This window comes from Carassius auratus, chromosome 10 (genome assembly GCF_003368295.1).
Source record: "Carassius auratus strain Wakin chromosome 10, ASM336829v1, whole genome shotgun sequence".
Taxonomy (NCBI): Eukaryota; Metazoa; Chordata; class Actinopteri; order Cypriniformes; family Cyprinidae; genus Carassius; species Carassius auratus.
In genome coordinates, this window is record NC_039252.1 from 7,117,618 (window position 1) to 7,135,984 (window position 18,367).

General features: G+C 39.5%; 2 protein-coding genes across 4 annotated transcripts in view; one reads left to right on the forward strand and one right to left on the reverse strand.

Moving 5' to 3' along the window:
* mtrex (Mtr4 exosome RNA helicase) overlaps window positions 1-4,632 on the forward strand; it is a 25,423-nt gene extending 20,791 nt beyond the window's left edge. The window contains exons 22-27 of the mRNA XM_026274559.1: window positions 334-497; window positions 653-758; window positions 1,170-1,226; window positions 1,742-1,904; window positions 3,253-3,357; window positions 4,379-4,632. Coding sequence (XP_026130344.1) covers window positions 334-497; window positions 653-758; window positions 1,170-1,226; window positions 1,742-1,904; window positions 3,253-3,357; window positions 4,379-4,431 — 648 coding nt within the window. The 3' untranslated portion in view covers window positions 4,432-4,632. The remainder of the gene's footprint in view (window positions 1-333; window positions 498-652; window positions 759-1,169; window positions 1,227-1,741; window positions 1,905-3,252; window positions 3,358-4,378) is intronic.
* Window positions 4,492-18,334, reverse strand: plpp1a (phospholipid phosphatase 1a). Of its 3 annotated transcripts, none has more exons than XM_026274612.1 (6): window positions 17,946-18,334; window positions 11,865-12,016; window positions 10,606-10,886; window positions 7,852-7,909; window positions 6,011-6,187; window positions 4,492-5,031 (listed from the first exon to the last, which is right to left on the reverse strand). In XM_026274612.1, the coding sequence occupies exons 1-6, from the start codon at window positions 18,001-18,003 to the stop codon at window positions 4,912-4,914; spliced, it is 846 nt and encodes a 281-aa protein (XP_026130397.1). In that variant the 5' UTR covers window positions 18,004-18,334; the 3' UTR covers window positions 4,492-4,911. The 3 variants fall into 3 exon arrangements, with proteins under 3 accessions (XP_026130397.1, XP_026130396.1, XP_026130398.1); XM_026274611.1 differs by lacking the exon at window positions 11,865-12,016 and adding an exon at window positions 14,958-15,112 and having other exon boundaries at window positions 17,946-18,333; XM_026274613.1 differs by lacking the exon at window positions 17,946-18,334 and adding an exon at window positions 14,958-15,112.
* Between the last annotated feature and the right edge of the window lie 33 nt (window positions 18,335-18,367).

Sequence of the window (18,367 nt, forward strand, 5' to 3'; positions counted from 1 at the left end):
TTTGGTGTTGTAACAGTGTGAAGTCAGTGCGTTAAAACATTATGCGTCAGCCATGTTTTCTATGTGATGCTTTCATCAAGTTTGTTGATGCGTTACACGCAAAAGATTTAACCTTACACGTTCAAGCGCATGTTTACAGATGTGGTTTGTTTGAACCTTTAAGGGTGTAAGTGTGTGACAGGTGTGTTGTGACTGTGAGAAGTGCTGTTTAGTTTCTTCCTGGAACATGCGTCTTTGAAATGTATATTTGGGTAACGTTTCTGATGTGTGAAATCACACATTTAAAACAGGAAGTGCGTGTCTTCTCACTGTCAGTGTACTTGTCTGTTTTAGATTGCAGGCGACATTAAAGCGGCGAAGCGTGAGCTAAAGAAAGCACGCACCGTGCTGCAGATGGACGAGCTGAAGTGCAGGAAGCGTGTGCTGCGGCGCCTGGGATTCGCCACTTCCTCTGATGTCATCGAGATGAAAGGCCGTGTGGCCTGTGAGATCAGCAGGTGGGGTACCAAGAGAACCAAAATAAGCACTGTTGTCATTCAGTTATATGTTGTGTTCACGAGTCTAGTTTAAAGACACGCATGAAAAGCAGCTGTTATTCTCAACACTCGGGCTCGTTCCTGAACCCTCCTGTGGTGTTCTTGTGTGTTTACAGTGCAGACGAGCTGCTGCTGACAGAGATGGTGTTTAACGGGCTGTTCAACGACCTGACGGCGGAGCAGGCCACCGCGCTCCTCAGCTGCTTTGTCTTCCAGGAAAACGTAAGGCCAAAATGTCCTCATCCACATGCTGAAATGTGGTCGGGGTGTAACATGAGAGAAGTCGATGGGTTATGACAGTTATGGGCCCAAATAACCTGCTGTGTTTGGCTTGAAATGGTCATGAATGCAGAGAAAGGTTATTTAAAGGCCCAGCTTCTATTTGAGACTTGTGAAGATTTGGACAATCCTGATCTATATGAAATTAGACCCTTTGTTTTCTTATGTCACTTTCACTTCACATTTTTAACAGTTATTTGACGTCATCCATGCTGAGTCCTTGCTCACAACTGCCTCTCCCTTGAAGCCTGGCAGATCTTTACACATGGTTTAGAAAATTAAAGTGCACATCTTGCGTGTTCAATCCAGTGTCTCTATATTCCCTTGTTTGAATTAGCTTCTCTCCATCCACAGGCTAACGAGATGCCCAAACTGACGGAGCAGCTGGCCGGACCGCTTCGACAGATGCAGGTACGGTGTTTGGGAGAGAGGACTTGGGTCAACCACCCTGAAATTCTTCACATTACAGGATCACTATCACACGCACTATTTACCAAATAACACTTAGACTCCCGACACTGTTTGCGTTCAAGGATTAATCTGATTGGTCGATCTTGTCCTCAAAGAAACGGTTTGGAACAGTTTGACAGTTTTTACTTACTGTGTGTGAAGTGTTTGTGTGTGGGCCTCGTTTCACAGCTTCAGCTGCTGTGACTGTAAACTGTTCACGGTTGTTTAAAGCGCTGCTAAAAAAGCATAAAACTAAGCAGAAGTATTCCACTCTAAATACAGATGTCACTTACTGAGCCTGTGGAGTACAAAAGCAGAAGTTCTGCAGAATGTCCCAGGGGCTCTTTTCTTAATCTTGTTCCCCATATGTTTTTTTTTTAAATGTCACCTCCATCATAAGCTCTCCAAGCATCTAGAATCTTGCGTTTACGGATGCTGTATCATTGTGAATGACTCGCGCTCTGCTGTGGTTGTAGGAATGTGCCAAGCGTATTGCTAAGGTGTCCGCGGAGGCCAAGCTGGATGTGAATGAGGACACTTACCTGAACCAGTTCCGCCCGCACCTGATGGATGTAGTCTACACCTGGGCCAACGGCTCCTCCTTCTCTCAGATATGCAAAATGACAGACGTGTTTGAAGGTACTAGTTTATTCGTAACACATCTCGCAACAAATGTATCTATCAAAGTTACAATATTTTTGTGATTTTAACTGAAGCCAGTTGTGTTTCTTGTACACAAAGTAAATTTTATTATTTGCACGAGTAGATTACATACAAAGTCAATGTAAAGACATGAATAAATGTGAATTTGTGCCAAGCAATGCAAATTATGTGAATTGGGTGATGCGATTTCTACGTGGGATATGCCTCAAACGTGTCTTCTGCTCACAATTTCTGCTCATTTGTTTGCTAAAACAAATCGGTGAAGAGCTTATTGGTTTTATGCTGTACCAGAAAATGGAGTGCGTTATGCGAGGGTTTTATTCACGTAAGTGACATGAAAAACATCCTGCGAGTAATCTAGAGCACGGATGATGCAAATATTGATTCGCTTTTGGTGTATGCACACCGTTAGACCATTGGTTCTCATGAGCATTCACAATTCTTCACTTTATCTACAATGTTGTTAAAGATGCAGCCTATGCATGTAATTTATTTTGGCTTTATTTAAAATAAAGATTTTGAAATTGCAATTTAGTAGAGCCTATTTGATCCATGCTATTGATCCTCTGATTGTGGAGGGGGAAAAAACTTGTTTATATGACAGATGGATGATTGATGGACTTTTTTCCTGTATTGCCCAGCCATAAATCCCAACGATGACATACTTAATTCTACTATAAAAAAATACTATTTTCATATCTCGTTGATATGAAATGAGCAAATGTAATTAGTCTGTGAAACTATCAGGAATCAGTGATGTTGTATTGCTGACTTCATAAGTACAACACGGGGCATGTTGTGAAATAAAAGGATTTAAAATGTATTTTCAGCACATCTTCTCCCAGAAGCCTCTGCTCTGAGATTTGGCCGTGTCTGAGGCATGACGTGAGTTTTGAAACGCAGATCTCATGTCTTGTCAAGAAAATTCCCCCATCTGTCCGTGCTCCAGCTCCTGAGTGAGATTTTGGCTGCGTTCTTGTGCATTAGCAAACAGCAGAACACTTGTAGTGATAAACTGCAGCGAGGGAGAGATGTTACATGAAAAATTTCACCTCCAACTGAATTGGGCTGCATTTCCCAAAAGCATCGTAAACCTAAGTTGATCGTAGCTCCATTGGTTTCAATGGGTTTACAATGTACGCAGCCCTGCTCTCAATAGAGATCTTGGCACATCATGCCAGCACATGCCAAGAAAAGGTTCATAGATATAAACATGGCTAATTCAACTGGACAGTGCAACTATGGGTTACAAGCACTGAAAATGACCGTATGTGGTTGGTATGTAGTAAGTGCGAGGAGGACTAACTCTCTCTCTCTTTCTCAGGCAGTATTATCCGCTGCATGCGCAGATTGGAGGAGCTCTTGAGGCAGATGTGCCAGGCAGCCAAGGCCATTGGAAACACAGAGCTGGAGAATAAGTTTGCCACGGGTAAGACCTGCTCTAGACTCGTGGTGTGACTCATTGAGCTAAATAGAGCCACGTGCACAGAGTATCCAGTTTATTGTGGGCAACGTCTTGGAAAGATTTAATTATTGATCACATTCTGAGAACCAGTGGACGTGAGATACAAGATAAAAAAAAAAAGGAAAGATCATCTCAGCATGCTGAATATCAGCTGTAACAGACCTCCATTCTCAAGGGGGCGCTAGAGTTCCCTCTAAATGTCGGTTTCGTTAGACCAGATGTGGTGTTTAACTGAATTGCATGTTCATAGCTAGCCATCTAAATTGCTCTTTCATTGCCAATTTAAAGTGAAAAACATTTTGCGCTTGGCTCGTTCATACTCTTACATTTTGGATTTGTCACCAGACATGAGTTTTTAGAATGAATCGAGGCTTGAAATGAAGCTTGTGGATCTAGAAGAATCAGCATTCATGGGTTCCCTCAGTACAGTACACATCTCGCACGAAAGCTTCTCACAGGAACAACATAGCAGACTCTTTAGCATGTTTCTTAGCTAATAACATTAAAATATGTTGATCAAAATTGATTCCAATAGGTATGGTTGTTGACTTGCAGCTAATATGCACAGTATTCGATTAGCTAACAAACACATCAAAATCAAATCTAATATGAATGGGTGTTAGCATTTTGCTTAGCTAATTACACAGTATTTGATTAGCTTACAAACACTTTGGTCAAAATAGGTTCCGATAAAGTTGAATGTTAGCATGTTGTTATGCTACTTAATTATTTGGGTCAAAATTCCAAGAGATGGATATTAGCATGTTGTTACACAGTATTTGGTCAGCTAACAAATATATGGATCAAATTATTCCAATAGAGTAAGATGTTCACGTATTGCTAAGCTAATTACGCAGCTTTGTTTTAAACCACACTTTGACACTGCTTTTCCCATTTTTTTTTTTTTTTCTTCTACTTCTGTCAGTGTATTGAGGGTGATTGGGTTTTGTTTTGAAACTCAAACGCGTTTTCTTGTTTTCCGCAGGTATAACGAAGATTAAGAGGGATATCGTGTTTGCTGCCAGTCTTTACCTGTGAATCCAGAGAGTTATAATTTTCTGTTTGCTGTTTTTTTTTTTTTTGAATTTTTTTTTTGCATTTTGCATCAAAACAGTGAAGGACAGAATTTACATGAAACCGTTTTATTAGTGTTTGTCAACGAGCATAATGGGTTTTTGTTTCCATCATAAAAGCGCAACATAATGTACATAATTTTAACAATTTTAATAAAAAAAAAAAAGAATATATAGTGATTTTTTTTTTTCATACAGATTAAAAAAAAAAGGTTTTTCTTTTGTGGCTTAATATTAGTTTTTGGAGAGATACACAGGAAGCTGTGATAGCAGCAGAAGCAGTCCAGCCAAGGCAACGTGGGACAGTGTCCATAAAGAAATCCCCAGAGGAGAGCGTCTGGAGAACATGAAGCAAGGTTACATTCACAGGTTTCCACCCTAGTGGTCTGCCCTCGTAGTGGGTGCACACTGAAACCCCTTCCCATCCACAGAGGCTCATCGTAGCTTAGTTTGGGTTTTCATAATGATTTCCGTTCGTAGGTGTCTCTTGTAATGTGGTGTGTGGGATCTCTGCCTCCTTCTGTGGTTCGACTTTCTTTTTGAAGAAATCCGACACAAAGAAAACCTGTGGGGCGTGAGAGGAGGGGATATGATTGAGCTTTACAGTCAGTGTTTAGTGCTCATACTGTACAACAGAAACTGTCACGCAAACCCCTACTTGCGTTGAAATACCGTTGACTGAAACTGATATAAAAAATGGAAAACAAGAATAAAAACAAATTTAATTGTAAGGTAATGTAAACTATTAATGAATACCATTATTAATCTTACAATTATATAATTAAATAGTCTATGTGTCTATGTTTATATAGTTCTTGTTACTTTTCATTTAAATTAGTTTTTTTTACTTAATCTTAAAGAAAATGGGAAAAATTTACTGAAATAACTTAAAAATATTATTTTATTTTTAAAGAGAAACCTGATGAACACTACAGTATTAAAAAAAAAAAAAAAAAAAAATATTGGTTCTGTTATAACATAAAGATCAGACAGTCATATGTTAGTGACACAAGGAAGTCAGACATGTAAAGCATGTTTCCTCCCCAGGAACTAGGGACTTTTGGGCGGTCCACTGCAGGAACCAGGTTCTAAATAAAGTTCCAGGTAAAAATGTGCCACTCAGAAAGACCCTGAGTTGAACTCGATAAGTCCAAACTACTGAGGACACAAGTCCCAAATTTGCATATTTTTTTTTTTCACTGAAATTACCAGGAACCCCTCCCAGACCTGTTGCTTTTTGTGTTTCCACCGTGGTCTAAAGTACTGTGAAGAGTAGGCAAATAATCTGGTGACGTAGGTCTGTACGCATTTCTCAATACAAAGTATGCAAATTTTGGACTTCGAAACACATTTTTAAATAGGTGCCATCTTAATAAATAACATCCTAATGAATGGTAAATCAGCATGTTTAGAGCCCAATGTTTAGACCATGATGGAAACACAGACAGGAACATTGTTCCAGGTAATTTTAATAGAAAAATGACTTTTTGGGTGAACTTCCTTTAAATAAGCAGAACTCGTCTGTTTGAGATCATGTCACTCACCACTAGTAAAGCCACGATGGCTCCTTGTATGAGTCCTGCGAGTACATCACTCCAGTGGTGTTTGTAGTCTGAGACACGGGACAGTCCCGTATAGATGGAGGCGGCGATCAGGAAGAACTGGAGTGTGGGGCGAAGAAGCCGTGCCCATTCAGCTTGCATTCTCGCTTGAAGATAAAGCTATGAGAAAGGAAAAGATCGCGAGGTTTAAGACTCACTGCCTGCTGAACTCGTACAGCATGGGTCTTCTCCGATCCTCATGTGCCGACCTAACTAACACGCGGTCATGTTGTGTTTTTGTGTTACTACAGTTCCCATGCTAATTCTTCATCTGTTCGGCATTTTTTTTTCATGTTTTCTCCTGCCTGAGGCGATGTACCAGACGTGTACAGGCTTCCTTTCACAGAAACCAACCAAAGTTATTTTAGTCAACACAACACTGGGCCTCTGAGAAATGTGAATTATGCTTAAATATTAATCATTATGCTATCACCTTACAGGTCTTGTTGTCAAAATCATTACTCATTTAAAGGTTTGGAGGAGTGATCTGAGTAGAACGATAGTTTCCAACAAGGAATCAATGTGGGCAAAACAAGGTCTGTTTAACTTCCACTACATGTAGACGTGTGCTTGTGTAACTGTGTGAAACCCTAAAGTCAAAGGTTTGGAAACTCTGTAAACACAAACAAAGAATTACTTTGACAAGCTGATGGGAAGAAATCCTATCGCTCAACCCCACGCTGGGCAAAGATTCCCAGAAATCACTGGGAATACCTAAAAATACCCCCTCCAAAAAGTGCACACAAGCTCAAGAATCAGTTGTAGGTTGTATTTCTGGTTGCTTGTAATCTTATCTGAATTTAAACCGTCTATTTCAGGATTAAGAGTCAAACACTTCTGATAGGGAAGCAGTAAAAAAAGAAATAATTCAATGTTGTCTTTGAGTTTCACTGAACATTGACCCCAGGTCTGATGTGTTTATTTCAGGGGTCAAATGTGCTGTGAACTTTAGCCACATGTCCTTAAAACTCTCATGATAAGATTACTCCGCTGAATCAATACACCCCAGCCTGACAGATAATGGGTATTTCGCAATGGAAAAATCAAAGCAAAGCCTATAGATCTACAAACATTTATCCCATTTCCTAGTCACTCAGTAACAATGATGGTATTTAATGGACCAGTTTGGGCCTGGTTTGTTATTGGGTTATGTAATGCTGATTGTAGTTAAATTATTACCTGATCAACCAAGAACATAAATTATTCATTCAGTGTGAAAATACCTTGTGAATATACATTTAGGAAAAAACATTGAATCAAGATAATGTTATTTACTCACCCTCACGTCCTTCCCAAACTACTTTTTTCTTCTTCTACTATATAACAGAAGAATCAGTTCTTCAAAACATCTACCGTTTGTTCATAAAAGTCAAAAGGGTCCAAACCAGCAGTGGTCTTTTTGGTTGCACTTTATTTTAAGATCCAGTTATTGCTAATAACAAACTATTAACTATGACTTTTGTCCCAATAAACTCCCAATTTGCTGCTCAATAATAGTAAGGTAGTTAAGTTTAGGTATTAGGGATATATAATATGGTCATACAGAACATGTGCTTTATAAGTACTAATAAACAACCAATATTTTATATGCAAATAAGCAGATAGTTAATAGTGAGAATTGGTCCCTGTACTAAAGTGTTACCGTCGTCTTTTATGTTCCACAGAGGAAAGCAAGTCATACAGGTTTGGAAACACATGAGGGGGAGTAAAATGATGACAATACTATATTTCTGGGGGACTATCCTCTTAACATATTGGTTAAAACATAAATAAAAGACACTTACTGCCAGGAACAGCATACAATACATGGAGAATGAGGAGTGTCCCGAGTAAAACGAGAGTCTGCAACAAAAACAATCGAAGAATCAATGTGGGCAACTCAGAAGGGCTGTTTAATTACCTACTTCATGTAGGCATGTGCTTATGCAACACTATGAAGCCTTTAGTTAAAGCTGACATTTGTTTTGCTAATCTGTAAACACAAACTAAGAATTGCTTTGACAAACTGGTGTGATGGAATCCTAACACTGAACCCCTCGCTAGGCGAAGGTTTGACATGTCCCATTTGCTCCCAGTAAACACACTCTTTAAAAAGCACATACACACCCTTTTCCGGGTGATGAAGGCAAGCTCGGGGGAAACGCGAGCTGACCGGCAGGGGAAGCGCGGAAAGCGTCAAAGAGGGAGGGTGGTCTGGCTATCCGGTAGGCTTTTGTGTGTTCCTGTTTACTTAAGCTCAGACCACTTGTCGACTAGGAGCATCCGCCTAGTGACTGATGCCAAATAAAACTTGAATCATTCAAGCTGCAAAACTGCCATACAACCATTGCAAAACATGCGCATTTCATATCAATCTACTTAAAAGCAGAGTTTAACCAGATCGGGCCAGTGTGCAAGTTATAATGAGGCCAGATCTTAATGTTCTTGTTTGCCGATTGAATTACAGACCCGGTCATGAGACGAGAGACAAAGCAGAGCTCAAGCCAATCATCTGCGAGGTGGAGAAACTAAAGTAACGCATTGGAGACTGCATATTCTGAGAGTAGCGGAGGATAAAACTGAACGAAAGTGCAACACGGACTGAGCTGCTTCAGATTTTTTTAATAATTTATACCTATAGCTGGATAACTCTCTCACCCTTTAACATGCAAATACACTTGCTCGCCTATCAAGAAGACTTTCCTGAGGAGAACACTCTTGTGTGAAAGGTGATCTGGGTTATTCTGGGCTCAGACCCTCTACTGCTCTTTATTTGCTCTATAAATGGCCTCGTCTCCTAGGTAAACACTCGACCTCCACAAAAGAGGTGCTCTTCCAAGAGAGAGAGATGGGAGCCACACCTATGTTGAACGAGAGGGCCTGGGATACTGCTGGCCTTGAGTCTGGCCCAAGAACCCAAACAGAAAGCTTGCGTGCCCTGAAATGGCTAACCGCAGGATTAGAGACCGCTACAGCGTGTGAACCACAGATTTCCACCAAGAGCCTGGGTGGCCAACAATGTGGACAACTGACCTCAAAAGGAGTTCATGGTAAAGACACTGGAAAAGCCCTTCATTTCAATGTTAATGAGGGAGTTTCTTTTCAGTGCAATGCCAGATAGAAAGCACTCATGGAACATACGAGGTCACAGTAGAACTAGGGCTGCTTATTGGACACCTTCATGTAAATCCTCAAAACTACATCTAATTCCTAGTCAGACACATCTATCCCAAAAGGTTCAGAGGAAAACTTATGTTGAAGGACAAGTTTGTCTATTAAGGAATGCAGATGCAGATGCAGATGCAGGCTAGAGAGGCTGGGAAGTTTCCAGGATGGAACCACATTAAAGAACAAATCTGAGGGATTCCTACTTCCACCCCAACGAAAAAAACTTTCTTGCAACTCTTCCATCCAGAGCAGGACACCCAGTAGTGCAGGGGTGTCCAATTCTGCTCCTTGAGCACCTGCAACGTTTGACGCCACACCTACCTAGAAGACCTTGATTTAGGGCTAGAGCTAAACTCTGCAGGACAGTTGGCTCTTCAGGTGTAAAATTGGATCCTGCGACCTTCCTGTAGAGTTTATTTCCTAAACACACCTGAACCAACTAAACAAGGTCTTTAGGATGACTAGAAGCTTCCAGCCAGGAGCACCTCATGTTAAAGGGTTAGTTCACTCAAAAATGAAAATTCTGTCATTAATTACTCACCCTCATGTCGTTACAAATGATAAAGCCCTTTAATCTTCAGAACACAAATTAATATATTTTTGATGAAATCTGAGAGCTTTCTGACCCTGCATACACAACAATGCAACTGCCGTGTTCAAGGTCTGGAGAGGTAGTAAGGACTTCATTAAAATAATCCATGTGACATCAGTCTCTCAACATTAAATTTATGAAGCTATGAGAATACTTTTCGTGTGAAAAAAAAAAGAAGCTTTTTTCATCGTTTCTATCGTAGACTCATAAAATTATTGTTGAACCACTTTATGTCACATGAACGGTGTCCTTACAGTTTTCCTGGGCCTTGAACGTGGTAAAGCAAAAATCTAAAATATCTTCATTTATGTTCTGAAGATGAACAAAGGTCTTACAGGTTTGGCACGACAGGGTAATTAATGACAAGAATTTAAATATTTGTGTGAACTACCGCTTTAAGGTAACGAGTAACTACTAGTGACCTATAAGGGAGTGTTCCCTAAGCCAATTCATGTCACTTGGTGTTCATCTTTGAAATGTCTCTCGAGCATATGAGTGCACCTCCTATATCTTTGAATAGGGAAACATCAAATTCTCCAAAACTTTTCGCCAAGCTTACGATTAAATTCAGATTTGAAATCACCAATGAAATCTTACAACTTTATCATAAATATTGTTCATTTTGCTCAAATAGCATTAAAGCCTGTGTTAACACGCTGACTTCACTGATTAGCGATTGGCTCTTTCATTCAGAAGGCGGGGCTTCCTGTGATAGAGCGGCTAAGTGTTGCATGTTTCCCCATTCAAAACTATACAAGTGACACGTCTTGGGTATTCTATAGTGTTAGGTGTTACCTACCTTCCTTCGTTGACCTTGGTTAAATCTCCAGTGCAGTTGAAGTCCTCGATGTAAGTCCCTGCTGTGCAGTTGATCTTCGTCCAGTCCGGTTTGCACACATCCAGGAAGTGTGGCCGCAGCCGGCCGATGGAATACTTGGCGATGTCAGTGAGTGATTGGCTCATGGCGGCACCAAACACGAAGGTGCCAAGGGCCTTATAGATACAGGCCACATAACTGTTGCAGAAAGACTTTGATTTGACGCGGTTTAGATAGACTGAAAGGCACTCCCCTATGATCATCTGTGATGGAAGAGGAAGCAAAAAAACATTTAATTCTCTTTATTCTGATGAGGTGGTCAAGCATTTGTTACAATGTGTTAACTGTTTTGATTATAATAATTTAGGATTGTTTCTGAATCTAATAAGGATGTCCAACACGTACAAGAATAGAAGACAAGATCAAACAGTAGCACTTGACAATGCAGCTATCACAAGGATTTCCTTAACAAATGTCCTTAACATCACAGTGACCCATGTGTTTGAATTTAAAAGCCATGTTTTACTTGAGTGTTTTGGTGCTGTTGTTTTTTCCTTGTTCACATCCGTCTAGTGACTGCAATACTGCTTGCTCTACGATCAGGTATAGAGCTTGGGTAATGTATATTAAGTTGATACAATTCTGTTTACTTGCTTTACTTTGAGCTCACAAGGGTGACTGTGATGTTATAAAGATGTCTGTGTGTGTGTGTGTGTGTGTGTGTGTGTATAGGAAATGTTTTACATATTGGATAAGCTCATTTTAAACAAACTGATGTTTCTAATACCCTTGAAAGGACAGTGCTGGATTGAATATGCTATCACACAAAATAAAAAAAGCCAGCTTTAAAGAAACAGTTATGGGATGTAACCACAGAGAGACACTCCTACTCTTGTCTAAATGTCTCACTACAAGACTGTCTGTGGTATATGGGCTTTCGTGAGAAAATATATGTAGGTAAAAGACCAGTAGACATCCTTTCCACTCTCTGTCTCTTCAACCTGTACCATAAAAGTAGCCATTATGACTCTGTACTCCAAGTTTTCAATTGGCGCACCATTCCTTCAAGCATCTATCTACTGAATCTCCTTTGAACTGTGGTTAGATCTCAAAGTCCTGTTTCTCAAGCTGGCATGAGAACAGACGTACTGAGCAGAGAAGCACACAACACACATTACAGGAGGAGAGAGATACAGGAAGTGGGTGTGAGCTGCCAGTGTAACAAACAGACGGGCACTTACAGTAAGCACAGTGATAGGAATCATTACTCCTCCTAATAACGGATAAGAAATGGTGTCTTCTTTATATGGGTAGTTGATAGAGTCATCGTTACAGAAAAATCCTCGTTTGAATGATGTGTGTTGTATTGTGAGTATTGCGAATGGGAGTCCAACTAGCAAAAAAAAAGCAGTGAGAGAAACAAAAGAGTTAATAAACAGAGGTTAACAAAGTACCTCGCACCCTATTCTCTCCAATTCAAGTAAAGGCTGTTCTCCTCTGGGAGGTGCTCGAACAGAAAGAAAAGCCGTGAGTTAGACAGACATCCAATTTTTTACTTTAACACAATGAACAAAGGGTTAGCGAGTAGGTGGTGTGGCAGCCAAGGTTGAATTTTGCTAAAAGTTGGGACTTTGTTTTTAAAGTAATGTAGGGTTATTCTTGTTAAAGGGTGTTTTATTGCTTTGTTTTTTTATTCTCCAGTTGTTTGGAACGTGTCATACAAAGCTCAGATGATTGAACAGCACACTGATGGTGATGAGCAGATCTAGTCTCAACATCTTCATATAGCAGATGGTGTGAAATCCTCATTTTTCTTTGTCTTTCAAGCCCTGTTCACAACTGACAGCCATGTTATGCAGATACGGTTTTCCATAACTTTTTCCATATGGTTTCGCATCATTTTATTATATGACTGCATCATATAGAACACTGTAAACACTCACACTAACATCAACTTTTCCAGAAACTCTACCATCTTCCATTGCTAGTCGCCACATTTGCTGAACACTTTGGTCAGTGTGAACAAGGCTTTTTTTATTTTTCACACCATTATGTTATAAAAGAGCTCTTAAATCCTGCTCCACCACAGTTAGAAACATTAAAGTGGCAACATAAACATCAAAAAGGTGCAAGAAGGGTAACTGTGGTTAGACACCACCAGCAAAAACTTTACAAGCCTGTTGGGGACATGAAGGTTACTCAAGCGTGGAAGCAAAGCATGTGGTAGGGATTAAGACGTTTACCCAACATGCAGTGAATATGGTCTGCTGAGATGTTTGTGTGCGTGTAAAGTCCATGAACCGCTCAATCCGCTAAGAGCTGATATCGGTCATGTGGATCAGAGCAGGTTAACTAGCGCCAACCGAGGTCTCCTAAAATTACACCGTATCTTCTCTGTATCTCCGGTGAAAGCTGCACTGTCATGCTCCGTGATGTGCTGGCTGCACGTATGGGATTTCAGAGTCATTAGGAACATCGGTGTAACTTTATCAGCCGTTTAGATCATCACTTGCATGCTGCCTGGACTGGACGGGCAAGTGGAAGATAAGGGTTGCTTAGAGGTCAAACCCAAACCTTGCAATATGGGAGGTTTGAGGGTTTTCTCAAGCTTGTGGGTAATGGGAAAGAAGTCAAACAGGGTTATTCGTGGAAAGGATTGCTGAAACTTTTGGAGATGTTTTAGAGGAAAAAGTATGCCATCTGTAGTGCTCCAGAAGATATCAACTATCCACTAGGATCACATTCTAGATGGATCGCAATATCCTAGATATGTCTTCCATCGGGTCTAGAATTTAATCTTAAAACTGTTTTGATACAAATATGTATTTAGTTAACTATGAAGTAAGCATGGCACTTGAACATGGGTAATTGAGATATGACCAAACGGTGATCCTTCCTAAACATATTCAGGAAGTTTCTGTGGTTCGGTTGGTAAACCCATGAACCCTCTCTTAATGAAAACCACAAACTTAGCCCAATTTTCAGTTGCTATTAAAAAGGGGCGTTTTAAATACATTCCCAGCCCAAAATACCTCAAATCGGAGCTAATCTAAAACAGCTACTTTAAGACTATTTCTTGTACTTGGTGGACATCCTTGGCTAAGAAGTTAATGCAAAACAACATGCCCAGAGTTCCCCTACACAAAGAAACAATGGATGAAAATGAGCTGCCGAAAAGTTTTTATCCCAGCACCGTCTACACCAAACACCAGTAGTGCATCAGAATACACCACAACTAAATTGTAGTCTACACTGGAAGTGTCTTTTGCCACACCTTCAGTTGAAAGACTGTTTCTAATTTTGACATGCCACATACTTCTGATACTTCTGCTTGATCTTTGGTTTCTGGCCGGTCATACTTTGTTTTTAACTGTATGCATATGTATTGTAGCATGACAACAGCTTTTACTAATTCTCAAGAAATGCATTCTGCTTGTGTTTAATGTTATTTCTGGTAACACTGGGCCTTATTTATTGCACAGATGCAGAACGAATTTCTTAAAATGTAAAAATTTTGTTTTCAATTAAATATTACAACTTATGTAAAAAAAATTGGCCAGATACACATATGTGATAAACATATTACTTTCATGTTATGGCTGATAACCAATATTGAACATGAATTTAGGCATCATACCATTACAAACGTACAGGATAAAAATTAATATTACTTGGATTCAACCACTTGATTCATATGGATTTGTTTTACGTTGCCTTTATGACCTTTTTAGAAGTTTTGGTCACCTGGACTTTCAATAGAGGAACAGAAACCTTTTAGGTTTCAATAAGAAAAAAAAAATCTTAATTTATGTTTCAAAAATTAACTAAAGTCTTATAGGTTTAGAAGGACATGAGGTTGAGAAAACTGACATTTTAAATGTTTGGGTGAACTATCCCTTTAAGTGCAATATTATTTTACTACCACAAAATTACCCATACAAGGACATTAATTTAATTTTACTGAAGTGTTGCATAGATGCTTGCAGCTCCAGCACTTCCAGCGTAGACACCTCAAGCAACAGAGGTCTCTTCCAATGTAGACACAATGTTAGATGGCCAGATGCGATCCCAGATGAAGCTGCTTTCAATCCACCTAATAAAGCCAATGTTGAAATTGCATTTTGCACCTGTTCAGTGGTCAGGAGTCATGTTGAAACAGCTGCTCTATGGTGTCCACTTGTCTGTTTGTTCATTCTAAATGTGACTGCAACAGCCCATTAAACTCTCAAGAAGAATTGCCAAATATCCTTCGAAACAAGCTTGAGCGCAGACTGCAGATCTGTGAGGGAAGACGCTGGGCATGTCTTGTGTGGTTGCTATCTGGGATTACTTACAATACAAATTGGAAGTGTGAAGCCCATTGTGTAGAGCACAGTGGAGGTGACTGTGCTGGAGTGGAAGGGATAGCTGATGCTCTCATCATTACAGAAAAAGCCCCGCTGATACGGTTTGATTTTAACCAGGTTAAATGCTGCAAGCGGGAGGCCAGCTGTAGGTGAAGAAGGGTTAACAATGGGTTAACAATTTGATAAAGGGTCCACCAACCAATCAAACGCAAGGGCTGGTTTCCAGTGTTGATGAATGGCTGCTGCCACCTAAGAGATACAGATTACATAACGGCTGTGCATTTATAATGACAAAGACTGTTCAGAGAGCACACCTGACAGGTGCTGCCACAGATTGTGACTTTGAATATCTCTTATTATAAAGTGCCATATGTAAAGTTGATAGTGTCTGATGACTGTTTAACAAAAGGTCAATGACATATAACAGCGTCCACAATAATGAATACCTAAAGGATAAAGATAAAAAACAGTTCTTAGAAATGCACACAGCATGTTTATGTTGGTTTCATGTGGTTTTTAAAAATAAGTTTACATTCAATAACTTGTGGCGTACTCATCAGATAAAATGCAATAAAACTATTTTAAATGTTATACAAAAACAAAATCAAGAAAAACATACAATTTTCTTTAAATATCATGAATTAAATTATAAATATTACATTTGAGTCGCGCCACATGACATTTTGCATCCTGAACTAACCTAAATTATCGGCTAATTTAATAAACTTACAGATCTTGACATTTAGTGGGGTCTCTATGATGTCATTTCCTGTCTAGTTTTTCCTTTTTCCTGCATGTTTCTACATGGTCGCACCACATGACACTGATTTTGGTGAACAAAGGTTTTTCAAATATTAAAAAGCAGTGAAGCGGTTTTGTTAAAACCTTCCTAAAAAAGAATACAGTATTATTAATTATTATGCTTTTTTATAAATTCCGGTATCAAAACAGTTGCATCACCCTGACCAATTATCAATAATTGATAGTACTTAAGAAATTAGCACCACATTATCATCAATCTCCCAACATCAAAGGCTAAATGAATCATGCTTCAAATTTACTGTCTTCCTTTCTCAGTGCACTCAATCCAGACGCACTGCTTATGTCACATACAGTCTCCTAAATTTTAGCTGACACTAATGTGTCTTTGTCCATCCCATACTGCACTAATGTGACCTGACGGTGTAAAGTCTAACATGAGAGCTCGTATGTAAACTCTGAATCCTCTATAGCCTCAGCCTATTGTTGCAGCTGTTGCAAAGCATTATTGGAAAACAACACAAACCCTCATTCATAGAGCCTGAGGCTTTTCTCCCAGGAAAAGACTGTGGCTCTGTTACTGAGGCTAAGTGCATGTGACATACGCACACGTATAGATAAAGCTGGCTGCTCAAGCTGAAAGAAGGAAGAGCTGAGGAGACGCTGACTTGCTCTTTGCTCCAATGAAGCTCCATTGTAATTAAAATGCCAAACCAAACATTATTAGGAAAGCCTCTGGGCTGTCAGTATGGCTCTACTCTTCTGTGTATTCCCATAGTCGGTGTTTAAGTGGTACCAGTGCTATGTAAATATGCATTTGTGAATGAAAATCAAGGCAGGCAGCTGATATATGAGTATCTGCTTGACACTTATAATTGTGAGCCACTTCTCAGTATGATCAGTATGTGTTATAAATTGCCAATACTACCACAATACAAACTCTAGTTCGGATATTATACTCCATTACACTTAAAATACTTCTAAAAAGCTGAATCTTTCCTCCATCTTGGCACATTTATCAAAGAACAAGAACAAATAGCCTTCATATGAAAGTGACTCATGGATACTTTGTGGAAAGTCCAATCTGTTTGTTCCCTGTGTAAAAACATGAAGACATTAAAAACAGGTCCTGCAGTGCATGGAAAATTCCAAGATAAACACAGATCAAAACTTCCGTCATAAATGCTGTAGGACTGAGCCGGGATTATTAGAGAATAACTAGATTCGGCATATAATCGTTCATTAAATCACACGCTTCCCACACAACTTCACCAAAGAGTTTCCAAGACTTGTTCAGTCATTTGCGAATTTTTAGATAAGGATTTGAAATAATTATAACAACTTCGTAGGAATAAATCACATTATCATGCATTATAATGGAGAGTGGGGCTGGTTTTCACATTGGGATATTTGCATAAATGCTCCAAGAAAGTTGTCATATGTATATGTCAGAAATTCATACAACTGAGTATAATATCTGTTAGTTCAAAAGATTACATGATCGTTTTAAATGTGACCTTTTTAGGTTTCAGGTTGCGTTGTGACAACATACCCCATATAGTGTGACAACATTAGATCTGCGGTTGGGGCATGTTGTCACAGCAGGTGTGTTCAATCAATCTTTATAATAGACAATCATTTTAAACTAAGACGTTAATGCATGTTGTTATACAGAAACGGATATTATAAATATTAAATAAAATATGTATTGGGGTTAAAAATGGTAACAAGTAGCCCCACCTACTATATACGTGTGTGTGTGTGTGTATTAGAGTAAAGTTCATGGGGTTTAAAATAAGATGTGATTTTTTTTACGTGATCTTCAGTGATGTTTCACGTGTATTCCTTTATACCCGGAGTCATTGTTATGCATAATAAACTCTCTGCATAAAAGGAAACGCCCTGATATCATGGAAACTCTGATCAATCGTGTAGATGAAGGCAAGCACGCGCTATGACGCACACTAGGGGTGTATGTGGTTTATATGTCAGTACCATTGTTACAATGTTGAATCCCATCCAATTAAATAACGTGCATGGCTACATGCATCTAAAACAACTGACACGTTTTTAATATATTTATATATCAATATACTGCACCATTATATCTTATCTGTACAACACATACTAGCGCCAACGTTTTAAATTATTCTCACTTACAATGTATTCATATAAATTCAGGGAATACAAGCAAGACGTTATTAAAACAGTGCTTACCGAGTATTAGGCACGCGACGTCAAGCAATATAAAGGGGATTCCTCTGGTTTCAAACATGGTGTCAGTGTCCTTCTGTGGGTCGGTTATGGAGATAAGGCTTAATTTAAGGCGTCCTCAGTGTAAACAGACCTCTAGCGTTAGTGCTCTACTGATCTGCAGCGACGCGCACCAACGCGAGCGCAAACACTCTTAATAACATTGACTGCGCAATGGCGACTAATAATCAGCCGGAGAAGAGGCAGAGCGAGCCGTTTGGTTGAAGTTCCTTAGATAAGATCACCATTTCAATGCATGAGGTTAAGAATAAGCAGTGACGAGCCGGCGGTGCGATTAAATAGCCGCGAGAGTCTTTGGACTCCACACTACTGCGCTGTCTGTCACGATGTACAACGTCTCTCGGTCTAAGCCACGCCCCCACACG